General features: G+C 37.7%; 1 protein-coding gene across 1 annotated transcript in view; it reads right to left on the minus strand.

The window, feature by feature from the left end:
- Window positions 1-764: 764 nt before the first annotated feature.
- The window catches only part of MIPEP (mitochondrial intermediate peptidase), a gene marked incomplete at its 5' end in the record, with an annotated part of 28,014 nt that continues 13,586 nt past the window's right edge, over window positions 765-15,192 (minus strand). Inside the window, 4 exons of the mRNA XM_009707748.1 lie at window positions 765-1,145; window positions 3,883-4,087; window positions 5,100-5,177; window positions 6,110-6,263. Coding sequence (XP_009706050.1) covers window positions 1,015-1,145; window positions 3,883-4,087; window positions 5,100-5,177; window positions 6,110-6,263 — 568 coding nt within the window. The remainder of the gene's footprint in view (window positions 1,146-3,882; window positions 4,088-5,099; window positions 5,178-6,109; window positions 6,264-15,192) is intronic.

Here is a 15,192-nt window from a genome sequence, read left to right on the forward strand (position 1 = left end):
CAGTATCTACTAAAAGAGAAGTTAAGCAACATCTTTTTCTAACTGTTCAATGGAGGCAAACATAATTCCACTTTCATAATACTGAAATATACTGAATCCTTAGTGTTGGATAAAAAGCTTCGATGAAGTGTAACACTACACAACTTCAGAGGCTTTCTTGGTTTTGCATTGATGGGCAGTCTACTCTTCACCCATCACACCTGAGCACACTGAAACTTGCCTCAAGCAACAGCACTAGAAAAAGATCTTTGGTTATTGCTTACTGGTTTGGATTTTTGAAATGGCTACACAACTATAAATTATGTTCTGCTGCCAGGTGTTAAAAGTGACCACCAAAAATCACCTTGTTCCAAAGAGCACTATTTTCTAAACTTCCCACAGAAAGTAGATCCTTGCACTAGACTGGCATAGAATAGCTCTATGCAAAAAAGCGATCAGAGTTTTTAACGCAGAGATTCATGACTGCCAGAATCTAACTAATCCGAATCTAATCCTAAATAAAGCAGTACACTTTTCATCACAAAATATTTCAATCACTAGCCTATACTGTGCTAAAAATGGGAGTTTTTAAACACTGCAGATCATTTCCATTTATTTCCATAATTTGGTACCTGAGCTTTATTTCAAGACAGACTTTAGACAGTTCAATGATGAATCACTATTTTTGTCATAACTGGTCTGTAATTAAATTAAAACATTCCACACAACTTGTTTCACACAGAAGTTGTTCACCTACTACACTAAGGTTCTGTAGTTTCTACTTTTTTGTAGGAAAAAAAGGTTGAAAGTTTTAAATATGTAATTGGAACCTTGGATATAAGGATTAGGTATTCTTTTACAGATTACATTTATCTTTTCTGCAATAAGAATATTAACATTTTTTTCTGAATAACTGACATTATAATATTAAAATAATTTCTATCCATTGTTTATTTCTACTTTAAACATTATCAACAAATAACATAGGAAAATGTGATTCTTTTCCTGAATGCATTTATTTCTATTTTCAATATTTTACATATTAATTTTCCCTACCTGTCCCGTTTCATAATGCCTTGCAAACTGGTTAACCACTCGATAGTCATTTGCAAAGTACTCCATCAGAATTGAGGGAACTTCAGCAAAATCAGTAGGACATCTGGTTCCTAGAAGTAGAATAATTGTAGGCATTAGCATTTACTATTTCCATTAACAAAAATCGCTAACTCTTCCCAAAAGGTTTTGCAACTTTCAGTTTGGACTTTTGGTGAACTTTAATGTTCATTCATTTATTAAGTCAATATTTTATTTCCATAGCATTATTGTACATATTGCCAGAAAAGCTTCATTATAATCCTACACATTTTACTATAAATCACAAAGTAAAACAAAATATTTGAACAGCTGGGTGAGGCACCTTATAAAGCTCTGGATCACACCCTTTTTAAACTAAACCAGACTGCAGCCAAACTGGCCCTACATGAAACACCAAATCTATTTAAGTGTCCTAAGCCTAAATCAAACTATAATGTAAACAAAATTCTGCCTTAATCCCATTCACAGTCACAATTTTTAGCTTCCATCTATTTGCTGAGCTTACTTATGCTTTATATTAACCTCGCTTTTTAATACCAAGTCATTCGGCCAAGGAACACTCTTGCAGACTGAAGACATGTTCTAAGTAAGTGCAATGAGGTAATATCTTAGCAGTCAGTATTTTCAAAAAGCACTTTCCCCAAAGCCTTATTTACTCTAATCTTTATCAGCACCTTACACAATGGAAGTTATTAAGAAACGTAACACATCATCAAATCAAAGCTGCACTTCTGATTTCTATATTAAAGTTAGGGATGCACAAAGTTATTGCTTTAATAGCTGACCCATTGGGTCATAACCTCTATCCCTGTCTGCTAGAGACAATGTCAACGTTCAAAACTAGTCTTAAATGGTAAGTACAGTTTTGTTTCTATTCTTTCTTGAAGATTATTCTTTAAAATCACTTCTTTGATCTTTACAAATCTTTCTATAATTTTTAATCTGAATTCATAATCTGTGTATACTCAACGTTTTCAGACCAATACTGCTCTTTAGTGTAAACAGCATTTCCCACACTGTTTTTTACCTCCTAAATTGAGGGAAACCGTATTCTGAGCCATCATTATCCAAAGGCAATACGAAGTCTGAAAGACTGTCAGTTGTAGCTCTTCTCTGCACCTACTTCAGTTTGAATTCACCCTCAGATCAGACACACAAAACCATGCCTAAGCATTGCATGAGGTTTCACTAGTATCTTTCTTCATCATTCTAATACTTATTGCTGTTAGGTACACCTCTGAGGTAATTTCAAATCACATTCACCCCTTTCACGGACACATTAGCTATTTGTAGCTCTGCATTAACACATAAAATGTCCATTTGATAGCATAAATTCTCTTTGTACTCTTTAAATGCATGATCTGCACTGCAAAGTTCTGAACTGCATTTTACTTCAAACACCGCAGTATCCAGTCATTCAGTTCTTATACAATACCTCAATCCTTCTTTTGTGCCATCACATTTCTATACTAGAGTCTTTTTTTGTTGATGTTTGAAAATCATTTTGAAAAAGCCTAAAACAAGGCAGGTCAAGACAAATGCCGGCAGAACTACACTGCTGTTCCCCTAGCCATTGATGCTTTCTCAGTGCTCCTTAATAAAGTGACATCATTCTTTTAATAACCATTAAAGTCACTCCTGAAAAATTACTTTATCTGAAAGTTAGAAAGGTAAAAGGTTAGGTAGTTATCTGGGATAAGTTAGTCCTCCTGTAAAACAAACGTAGGTATTCTCTATTGTATGATAAACCAAAATGGATCACAAGCTAGGTTTTACAAAACGGTAAAACGTAAAAAAGTGTAGTGGGAGGTGTCCCTGCCCATGGCATGGGGGGTGTAACGAGATGATCTTTAAGGTCGCTTCCAACCAAACCATTCTACGGTTCTATGAAAAAGGTCCTTCAGGCAAGGGAGCTACAATTCAATCTGTTTGGTTTTCTTTCTTTTTTTAATAATTAAATGTCCACCGCCAATGGGATTTCCAGCACACTATTATAGAAGAGGATATACCAAGCTGTCCGCAGGCAAGAAAAGCAGCACGCCAAGCAGCTTTAGCCAGAACTTGGCTTTGAACCATTTGCCACAACTGCAGAAGGTCACAGCAGCCTGCGAGCCGTCAGCCAGCGCACTCATTGCCACCACTTGAGAAGAGGGACTAAATGAAAATAGGCAGTGTTCCTTTTCTGTGCATCTACTAAGCTGTGACTGCATATTCATTCCTGTTCATTTACGTATGATAAAAGGGCCTACCAGTTAATCATCCTTGCAAATACAATACATTTTTAATTTATCTACTTTGCTTTAATCAGAATGAACTAGAAAAGGCCTGGCTTTACAGATTTTCCATATTGCCACTGTATGCTCTTTGCAAGAACTAATGTACTAATTTTCCTTAATTCAATTTCCTAAATAATTTCCAATCCAAGATTCATTGTGCTTTCACACTAGGGACAAGTTTAGCTCAATCTGTTTTCAATCCTCCAACTATTCCATTATTATAAACTCCACATAAGGCAAACTTGGAAGAGTGGATATCACCACCAGAACAAAGATTAGCAGCACGGAAAGAAGAGATGCAAACGCCTAATTCTTACTACGAGAAGAAGAATGTTCAAGGGTTGTTTGGGTGGGTTTTAGATAATATCTGGGGATCTGATATTGTATTTTCAAGTCATCAAGGACATAGAAGTATCAACATGACTCAACCATTTCTGGTTCATCCTTTTTTTTTTTTAAAAAATCTACTCCCTTCTTCTAGATATTAAGCATTTAACCAAAACAAAAAAAATCACTATGCTAACTTTCTTACCAGTGACATGTTGGTACCGAGTTCTTCCCAGCATAGAATGCATAGCATGTCCCATTTCATGGAAGAGATTCTCCATCATGCCAGGACTTAGTAGGGTTGGTGCACCCCTTGTTGAATGGGGCAGGCTAAGCATAAGAACAACTACAGGCAGCTGGTACTCTCCATTTTCCCTTAGCCTGCCTCCACGAACTGTAAAGTGACAATCCTTTTCAAGATAAAAGCAAACATATGGACAGCCAATGCTATTATATCAATTATTAAAACAATGATGAAATTATTAAACTATTAAATCAAACCTAAACATCTACTCAGTTACACAATTTGAATTCAATGATCGTTAACAGTGGTGTTCAATAGCAGCATGCTGTTTCTCCATCCTTATTATTTGCTTCATTCATAAGGAAACTACCTTATTCCATAAAGAAGACTGTGCTGCTTTCAGAAAAAAAAATTAAATTTGTTTTGGAAATATTAAAACCTCTGAATTTTTCTAAAAAATATCACTAGCTCAAAGAAATTTACTGACGTGCCAAATCCATAAATTATAAAGTATCTCCTCATTCTTCAACAATAGCTTCTTTACAAAATCTACTGCACAGCACTCCTAGTATATTGTGAAATATTAGCAAAACAGAGCAGTATATTAAACTAATGTAGATTTAAAGTTTGTCCACTTACCACCTCACTAAAGGTGGTAATTTGCAGATGTTTCCACAGAGTGAAGTGTCTGTTGTACTGCATCATACAGTCAATATACTGGCACTAGGCAGCATGAGTGAGTGAGCCAGTCACAACAGTTGGAACCATCTACAGTTTTGAGTAGAATTTTGAATAAAAATTAGTTGTCATTATGAGCTTTTACCTTCAGAGAATATTAAAATTTCAGACTGTTTTTACTTGTAAATAGTAGGCCAGAAAATAGGTGTTCAAAAATCTACTATTTCTCTAAATAGAGTTCTATGACATCTCATAGTCCTGTGATTCTGTAGAACAAAGAGTCTGAGTTCAGCCTAGCAGGTGACGTTTTTTAAAGGAAAGGTTACTCACAAAAGTATTTTACCTAAAACCACATTTGAAGTTACAGACTTTCCCTGTTTAAATTTCATTTATTTTAAATCAAGGTAACTTCTACTAAACTTACATTGAAGGCAAATGGCTCTAATGCTACAGTTGTTACTCAAATAAAACCCATGCTGGAATGAGATCATAAATGTTACCTGATGTGGTTTATCAGGTCGCTGAAAGAAGTCACAATAGATGTATCCCAGCAAACCTTCAGTTTCATGAACAACAGCCTGAAGAAAAAAAAGTATCATCTCCACAGTGATAAGATGTATAAACTGAAGATACAGTATTTTAATCTAAAGATCTATAACAAACAAATGACAAACAAACTAGGAATAATTAACATAAAGCCTGGGTAATTTTAGTTAGAAAAAAATATATACAAGATTCACAACTTGTCCCTCAAACTACAGCTATTTCTGCATCTCACTCAAAACTAATTAGTCACAGACTAGTATTGAAAGTAACACTGTCTGTAGCCCCTAAATGACTTCCGAGAAGTCAACAGTAACAGAGGCTGATTTATCATGGAAATAAAAAGAGAAAGAGTAAGGAGTAATTATAAATTGACCCACAGGATATAAAGAACAGCAACTCTTGCTGGTGGTAGAAGATCAGTGAAGAGCCAGTGAATACATGGAGGGAAGATAACAGAGAAACCTGATGAGTAAATCATTGCCCAAGTTTTTATTTCCACCCTCCCCTAAAAAGAGGGCAGAAAAATAAAGACGTAAAAACCAGTCTCAAAGTAAAGATGACATACCGAATAAAAAAAAAATGAGGCAGACACATGGCTGCTAGAATATGCACCTACAGTCGTCTACAGTCATCTACAAAATGAAACTGAAAAAACTAGCAGGGCTCATGCAGAAGGACAGCTTGAAAGGTATAGCAATAATCTCCAAACAGAGAAACTGCTTCTGATTCAGGCACCCTTCACACAGAGACATATTATAAAGGCCATTAAATACCAAGCATACAAAAGGCACTTGGAGTATAAAGCCCTTGAGGTCTAACTTCAACCAAAATTAGACAACTGGTCTGTGCTTTTGACAGGTACCCAAGTAATTTAAAAACAAAATCTGATTCATGGGTCAGAGGAACACACCATCTTGTCCAACTTCCCTTTGTCATTTCAGATGCTGGGACCACAAATACTTACCAATTTTCGAACATCTTCAGACCAAACCTCTCCTCTCTGTGTCTGTTCAGCATAAAGGGAGATTCCTAGGAGCCGACTGAACAGTGAGTTCAAACCTTCCATGCATGCCCCAAGAGAGAAAAACGGACAGTACAAGCCAGGGTCAATGTTGTACCTAAGGAAATAAAAGAAGCCCAAACCAGTCAGTTAGTCGAGCTACATAAACTACAGTCTTCGCCTCCAAGTCACAGGACATGACAGAATAGAACAGATAAGCCTCAAGGCCCTTATGTTTGGTTTTAGTTTTCAAATAGTGAAACTAAGTCACAGACTAGTTATGGCACAGTGCTTCACAGTAACTCAATTTTTCTAATATTCAAATCTGGATACCAAAGTCAGCAGGTGTTGACTGCGATGTTCAGAGACGTGGTGAAGATGCAGCTCAGACCAACCACGGCAACACCGTGGGTGGCCAGGCCGTGGCTTTTGATGCACAAGAGGCCACAAGCACTTGCCGTTCCCACGGCAAGGCTGCGCCATGCCACGGATCAGGAAAGGGAGCTGGTGCTGGAGTCAGCCAAATCCTCGGCTGGGGCGGGAAACCAACCGGCGAGCACTGCTGACTCTGCAGGCTTGTCTTCCCCTGAAGCAACAGAAACACCAATCGCCTCCCACGTGTGAATCACACCTCAAGCTCCGGGGACTCTCTGAGCCACACAGAAAGTATCTTACAGCTTTGAGCCACCTGAAGATTTTGGTAGGTGACGTGGATTTCAAACATGGCTGAGCATCCCGAGCCTAACATCAAACTGTGTGTTCAAGACGCTGCGGCACAGAAGACACATGTGGGGAGGAAGACACCATGCATCTGCATGCGCACGCATAAACTGAGAAATGAACAAAAAGCAATTATAAAAGTAGTCCAGAGGTGTACTCGGGCTCAAACTTCCTGAGAGTCTGACCCTAAAAAGTAAACTACAAGTGTATCAATCAAACAAATGCTTTGCAAACTTAAACCTTCCACAAGCTGCTCAGGGCCACACAACTCTTGGAGATGACAGAAAAATCAGAACTGGAATCTGCCTGTAGTTGTGTGTGCACCCCAAATGGCAAAAACGCTTTTGCTCCCTCATTTCACATACAAAGTCCAAGAGTTAAGTTACTTATACCATTTTCTGGGATCTCAGAGTAAAGACTGTTTAACGCTAGAGAATCACAGTCCCTCCCTTCTATCTTCTTTCCTTTTCCATGCTCTTGTGCTTTTTCTTCTTAATGAAATGGTAACTAGACACTGAAATTTAAACATGTGTCAGCTAGACTACAATAGCTGAACACCAAAGACGAGAACCATGCTGTCTTAAGGCCTATGACCAAAAGGCTTAGTTCGAGACCAGCTGTGAAAGAGTCAGCTAGTCCCTACCCACTTACCTACCCATCCTTCCTTCCCACTCCCACGCACAAAAGACAAGACCTAAACCCGAAGTCACTGGGCATACTGCACTCGCCAAGATGCTGCTAACAACTGCAGCTGCAATTCTCTACCCAGCTGCACGGCGCTGTGATGTGCAGCGCGGTGGGGTTACTTCCCTAAGGCAAGGCACTCATTCTTGAATATGTCACTGTATTTTGTTTTAATTTTCTAGTATCCTTTGTATTACCTTTATCACATACTCCAGCAACATTTTGCAACTACCGTAGCAACATCTGACAAAAATACAGGTATGCTCAGTTACAGGGTTTTGCTTATTTTCACACTACAAACACAAGAAGCTAAAGCCCCTGTACTCCATTATATTTTTATTTATACTAGAACACAGAAAATAAAGCAGATTTTGCCTTGACCATACTGACGCAACTTCTTCAAGATGCCTAGCAACACTTCAATTCACACTCTGCATGCTGCAATACACACATTTTCCTGCTTACTCAAAGAGAGTCTTTATACCAAAAGAACAAAAACAAGCACGATGTAAATCACTTTTGATCAAGTTAGATAAAAAGACTGGAAGCAAGTCTCTAAAAGAAAGCATAAGAGATGAGTTAATTTCCATGTAATAAGTCATAGAAATTTGGAGTACATAGGATGCTGCTTTACACCCGGAGCCCCCCTGAAATACAGAATTGCAGTGTATGTGTTCAATCTCCTGAGATTTTTAAGTCAGTAATTCCTAAGAACCACAGCTTCTTTAACAGTGGCACTTTTTGGAAAGCTGTAGTAGGTAAATCTCAGATATCTCCAGACTTTTATAATATCACCCTGTGATCACCTTCTGCTCAGATTGTTTCTGTGAAAACTTAAACGCACCACTAAGTGCTTCAGTCCTCCTGATTCTGTTCTGAAGCCTTCCCTGCACACAGACTACAAGACTTGTTAAAATGATCCTTTTAATAAAAGAAAAAATAACACCTTTTAGCAGCAAGTCTATGATATATATACTCATGCATACATAGATGCAAATACATGTATATATACATATATATATGGGGACATGGTTTAGTAGTGGACTTGGCCATGCTAGGTTTACGGTTGGACTCGATGATCTTAAAGGTCCTTTCCAACCTGAATGATTCTATGATTCTATAACAACCTCCGTAATAATTTAGGACTGTTTTTTATACATCACTTTAAAATCTTGTACCATCATCCTACATACTACTACGAATACTGAGCTGGATTTCCCATTTGCAATTCAAATAATTCCTTCTTTAACTAACGACTAACCATAAATGAAAAGTTCATTATAAAAGTATTGTCTCAATAGAAGTTTACTATAATGTGAAGCAGGATTTCTCCACATCCACCCCTCCAAGCTGGGAAACATGATTATCCATATTTTTAAAATGACATTTATTTCAAAATAAATTAAAGATCAAATAGTAGGTAATGATACTCCTTTTGTATAGCTAAAAAATTTACATGGAAAAAAAGACAAAGTCAGACATCGCTTTTAGTCCTAATTTAGCCTTGAGCTGAGTAGCAACTTAGAGCTAGATCTCCTCAGAGCCAATTCAGATGAGCAGCATTTATTAGTTCTGGCTCTGCCCCAATCCTGCTCATCCCACACTGGTTTCTGCAGAGCCACTCAGATTTACTGTACCTTGGTTTAGGTTCCAGAAAGGTTTATTAATGCAGGTGCAGCACAAGGCCCACCTAAAACACTGCCTCAGAACGAGGGGAGTAAGACAGACACGCTCAAGCGGTTTCATACGCAGGTTACGTGAGGGCTCTCTGCAGGGCTTTTTGCAGAGCTCATTCCAATCAGCCCTGCCAAAGCTATGCCGACCACGTGCAAAGCCCATCTCGTACCTTCAGATCCGCCTCCCCCAGACACCCAGCATCAGCCAGGGTTGCCCTGCCATTTCTTCCCTGTCAACTTGGAGGACAGAGCTGACTGTACGAGGTATTCCGAGAAAGCACTCATATGATACAATGCTACAAACACACACTTCAGTAAATCGGAATTTAACTCTGCCAACAGATCACAGTCATAGCAAACCATCAGAGTTTCACAGTTGCAGGAAATTAAAACATGTAACTGCTACCAGTGAGTTCAGCTGCAGGAAAAGAGAAGATGAAAATGGTAAGAAAGTCAACAACAGCACCCTTGAAAACACTTCCAGAAATTAAGTCGCATTTACACAGGAAGCAAGAAAAAAAAAAATCAGCTGTCACTATCCAAAGTGGGAGAAAGAAAAAAAAGAATCAGTCTATAATAGTTTTATCTTTTGGAAAAGCACAATACTTATCCACCCACACGTGAAAACAGCAGTAACAGACTCTACTGGCTTAAGGCAGACTCCCCAGGGGAACTAGTCCCCTACCCCTGCTAATGTCTGAAGATGTCACAATCTTGACATTTTGAGTACAATGAGGTTCTGATTAAACAACCACTTTAATAATAACTCCACAAAGTTACTGTCAGTCACTTCTGGTAGAATATTGTCAAGATCAACCCTCTCCCACATTTAATGAAAGATGTGTGTTAATATTCCTCTTGGTAATGGAAAATTGCAAAAAAGTTTAGAAAAACAACATTTTTTAATACAAAACATCCCCCAAAAAGTTTCTAGTTCTGATCTCGCTTATTCCTCCATTTCTGCCTTGCCTACTACACCAGTGTACAAACAAAGATCAAAGATGAAGATACTGAAAAATCCTCAAATAGCACTAGTGTCTTACGACACAAGACTGCTATTTAAATTACTATTGGGCAACCCTGACAGCAGTCAGTGGTGATTACTATACCTGAAGTTATCTGGCACCTATAGTTCGCTTGTTTGCCAACTACTGCAATGTCATAGGAGTTATGAAGAAAGTGGTTAAAATATGATAATATAAAGCAATTTTCACAATCAGATGGTTGTGAAACGAGTATCGGGTACTGAAAAAAAGCTACTGCTCCAGGAAGTGAACAGTACATCTTCAAAAACCTTTCTCTAATACCAGTTCATACCCACTAAGCAGAAATCATTCCAGACACCAAAACACAGATTTAATTCACAAGTTGTGAATGTGGTCCTACCTCATACATGAGCCCTCTCTTCACAAATCAAGTAAGACCAACTATCATTGAAGAAAGCCTAACCCCAAACTTGCTCTGATTCCAGGAAAACTTTCTCTTTGGGCTTATTTAGGAACAGAAATTAGCCAAAACCTCAGCTATCTGAAGCTGATGTCTTATAACCCAAAACTCAGTTCCTGGAATTATTGTTAACAGACGATCTTGCCTTTCAGTGGCAAAAGCAAGCATACGACTGACTCTTTTCTGAGCCCGCTCCTTCAAGATTTAGTGCTACTCACTGCAGAATGAAAGGTGTAACACTGGATAAGATTAGAGGACAATGGGGAAAAGGGAATAAATTAATTTAAAAGAGTTAAAGCTTTCCCCCAAAAAGAGTACTCAACGAGCAGAACAGGAAATCCTACAATCTCTACTAGATCTGTAAAACTGAAGTCTAGCTGGAGGGTGTGGGTAGTAAAGTATTTGGAAGAGTTTACAGACAAACTACACTCTCCCTTAGTGAAGACTCTTGTTTGATTCCAGGCACTCAAACGGTAGCAGCTGTTGGCAACTTCATTGTTTCCAGATGACAGAAAAAAAAGCATCCATTTGCTAACAAACGATTACCCAACCTCAGTTATTCACAGCTTCATCACCTTACTGAAACTGCAAGAACGCAACATTTCCCAGGCACAGTATTTCAGTGTTCAAATTCATGCTAATCTACAACTTCTTGGCAGCAACGGGGGCTGCGATCGCAACAGCAAGCCAAACTTCGCTTCCCTTAGCCCTTTGAATGAAATTTCGAATGCTGTTCAAGGGTCTTGGGTTGTATCTTCAAAACACTCTCTGACCCGGGCCAGATTATCTGAAAGACCACATAAAACCCCAAGACGAAGACTGCTATCAATACACTCCTTTAGCACTTCAATCTGCCCTGTAACAAAGATAGAGCTTGTCTGTGTAGGATGCAGAGCCTTTTTGAGGGCTAATCCAAGACTGTAAAATTAATTTCTCCTGAAGCTAAAGGGGAAACTCAAAGTTCACCATCTTCTATCCCAGGTGTATGGTGTTTCTTTGATCTTTTTTTTTCAAATGTGAAACCAAGTATACTTGAAAATGCAGACAAAAGTCTCCCAAAAAAACCCTACCAAGACAAAGCATTCCACTGCACATTACTTCTCTACCGACAGAATGAAAGGACAAAAACTGTAGTTAACGCATTAACTGATAGTGACTGACTCTATGTAAAAAGCAGCAGAGTTTCCAAAGTCCTGCAGCTTAGCCTGCCCCAAACTGCTCACTGGTCAGAGCAAAGCAATCGTCATAATCTACATGTTAATAACTGCTGATGACTCTACTGTGCAGATCATTATTTTTATTGTACTGCACGTTAAAGTAGCAGCCATTCTAAGAATCACTTTATGCACGATTCTCAAGCTGTTATCAACTGTGGGCTTGGATAGCTGTCTAGTTTTCTCCTTCTATTTAAAACAAATATTAAAAAAAAAAAACCACAACCTGCAAGCAGCAGCTGTTTTAATATGAGCACCCTCTTTCTGGTCACTCTTTGGCAAGCTGCCTCTACATTTATTCAGCCAAGTTACAATTTTTATCTCCAATGGGAAATGCATTCAAGTATTTTGGGGAAAAGAAATCAGAAAGGAAGTCATTACAACCCATACTGAACGATGCTAACAGGTATTCTGCTACCAGTAAAATTGCTGCTAAGGGTTACCCCTACTAGCAAGAAAAGTTAATGTTCTGGAGGGAGACAGCTAAAATCTGCGTTGGAAACCAACTGGAGCTCCACTGGGCGACAACAACTGCAGCGAAATGCCTGAAGACAGGTTTTCTTGTATGCTGTAATGTGCACCTTGCTTGCTGCACCAGCTGAGCAGACAGGCAGAATTCCACGGGAGGATGATGCCCATGGCACACCAACGTCACCAGCAGCACTACTGCTGTCTTAAAGCTGGCAAACACATGGAAACAGCACTTCCTAAGGAAGAAGAAGGATTCATATCAGCTAAGCAAGAAAGGGCAAGAATCAAACATCCTGCCTGGATACACTTTCACTTAAAATGTGAGTTCTGGGCCCTAGCAAGCTGACCCACAGTGCTTCAAATAGGCACCTAGGATGCCTATGTCACCAGAGAAAGGCAGACACAAATACAATGCCATTCTCAGGCTTAGTAAGGTACCAACTAGAGTTAACTACCAGAAGACTTGAGCTCAGCTATGAGCTCTTGCTCCTCTCTGGAACTTCGGCTTCCCTGACTGGACTGCATGTTGTATACCTGAACCTCAAGAGGATGAACAGCACACCCTTTTCTACGGGAAGATGCCTTCAAAAATGCAGGCAAAGAATGGTGGTCTGATGAATCACAACAGAACTTTGCAGAGAACTACATACTCCAGTCAAAAAGATTTCTTATCATAGAACTTTTCTTCTAGGATATCTGAGGTCAAAAAACCAGGTATGGATTGATTTTTGATACTTGCAGTGCTACAAGAAGTTTTCCCAAATAGGAGAATTTCTATCCATTACAGACATACACACCAGAAAACACAATTATTAATCTAAAAGATGACGTTCTGAAGTCAAGAAGACATTTTAACATGACTAGATATTAAAAAAAAAAAAATTGCTTTTAGTTTAGGTGTAGGAAGTACCATATTACATTTATGTAAAATAATAAAGGACACGAGTATTTAAATGTCACTCTGAACAAATCAGAAACAGCATCAACAAATATATACATCATCTACAGTGGAAAAGAATATTTTTCTCTGTGCCAAACTTTCAGTTAGCTACTTTGACTTTAAAAAAAAAAAAAAAAAAATCAAGAATTAAAAGCAGTCTCTTTTATTGTAATAACAAACCTTGTATTATATTTTGTTGTTCCTATAGAATTGCATAACTCATACGCTTAAATGTTCAAAACTATGAAAGACTGAGAAGCACAAAAACAAATAAAAGAAGTTTGTTCTGCTTTCATTTTGTCTTAAAACATATTCTAATAACTTAATTCCCTCTGAACATTTCAAATGCCAAAGGATTCGTATTCATAACAAAGCCCAGGAAAGAATGAAAATTTTCTTATGTCAGAACGTGAGCTTAGAAACTTTACAAAGAGAAATCTCAGTACTGTCCTAAAGAAAGCAGAAATATCAAAGAAAACAATAATTTCTTTGATGTAAATTCCTGTTTTATATTAAAGGAGAAACTATGTTAAAAAATCCAGACACCTTACTTTTACAGTAAGCAGCCCAGTGCTATTTTTAAAAGAAGCCAGACCAATTTAAAAACCAATTTAAAAAAGAAGTTAACTGACACAGTGAGGTTTGGTTATTCTTCAAGAACAGCAGGCTTCAAACAAAAAAGCTGTGTCCTTGGTGAAGAACAAAGATGTAGTATGTGAATATAAATAATTATTTCTAAGCTTGTATGACTTTACTGAGTCTAAATAAAATGCAGACTTCCAAAATCTCTTTCATTTAAGCTATATATTTGGAAGGAAACTAAGACTGTTTTGTGTAGCATGACTTTCATCTATTTATTAAGAATGCTTTTTATAAACTTAGACATTAGGTATATTTGAGTAAGGATCACTGTTCTTCAGAACATGAGCATTCAGACTCTTAACAATTGCATTAGCTGCTTTGCAAGAATTCTTATCGGTAGCTATTAAATGTAGTCCCTGAAACATCCCAACTTAATTTATTTTTTTTTATTATTGAGAAAAATTATTATCCTCTTGATGTCCATGAAAATATATAACACTAAGTTAACTGTCTTTAATAAAAGAGATTCTGTCAAAACTTTCAAAGAAACTTGAAAAAACCTTGTTAGTAGAAGATGAAAGTGAGATGAACCCCTCAGGTTAACTTAAAGAGATCAAGAACAGGAAAACCCCTTCCAATTTTCATTACATGCCAGACTAAGAAATTTAATTCTTTACCTGAAGGGAGACTCTTAACCATGATTTACAGAAGACTCTGGATTTCTTAAAAATAATAATAATAATAGAAAGCCTTTGTACTCTCATCAACCATAAACTAGCACCTGTATCTCACCTTCCTTTTTTCTTTCTGTAAATCGTACTTCATAGAATATTTTGGAAGAGGTCAGGGGTAATTTGGAATATTGGTTTGGTATTGACACTGTACTCAGCCCTTAGATTTTACTTTCTTTTCAAATCAATAACAATTTCTTTGTCCTTCCACAACATTTTGAATAAAGAAATAATTCTTGAAAGTTGAATTCTGCTTCACAGCAAACCTTTTCAATAACTTTCAGGTTTTCCTCCAAAAAGCTTAGTCCACTAGCTTAGTGACTGGTTAAGTTAAACGGACTTTTTGCACCTGCGTTAGTTGATTTAATAGAAGGCATGCCTTCCCTTACTTATAAACAGATAGTTATAGAATGCTTTCTTTCTCTATGAGCACTTTGGTTGAAAGATTTCCTGGTTCTTTTTAAATTTTGCATGATTTTTCCACTTCAGCTTTCGATTTGAACAGAGTGACAGTTTTCTCATATATTCCACAAAGGTTCTGGGCTATTTTTCCACATGGTGTTCCCAACAGAGAACACTCTTT

This window comes from Cariama cristata, unplaced genomic scaffold (genome assembly GCF_000690535.1).
Source record: "Cariama cristata isolate BGI_N322 unplaced genomic scaffold, ASM69053v1 scaffold43159, whole genome shotgun sequence".
NCBI lineage: Eukaryota > Metazoa > Chordata > Aves > Cariamiformes > Cariamidae > Cariama > Cariama cristata.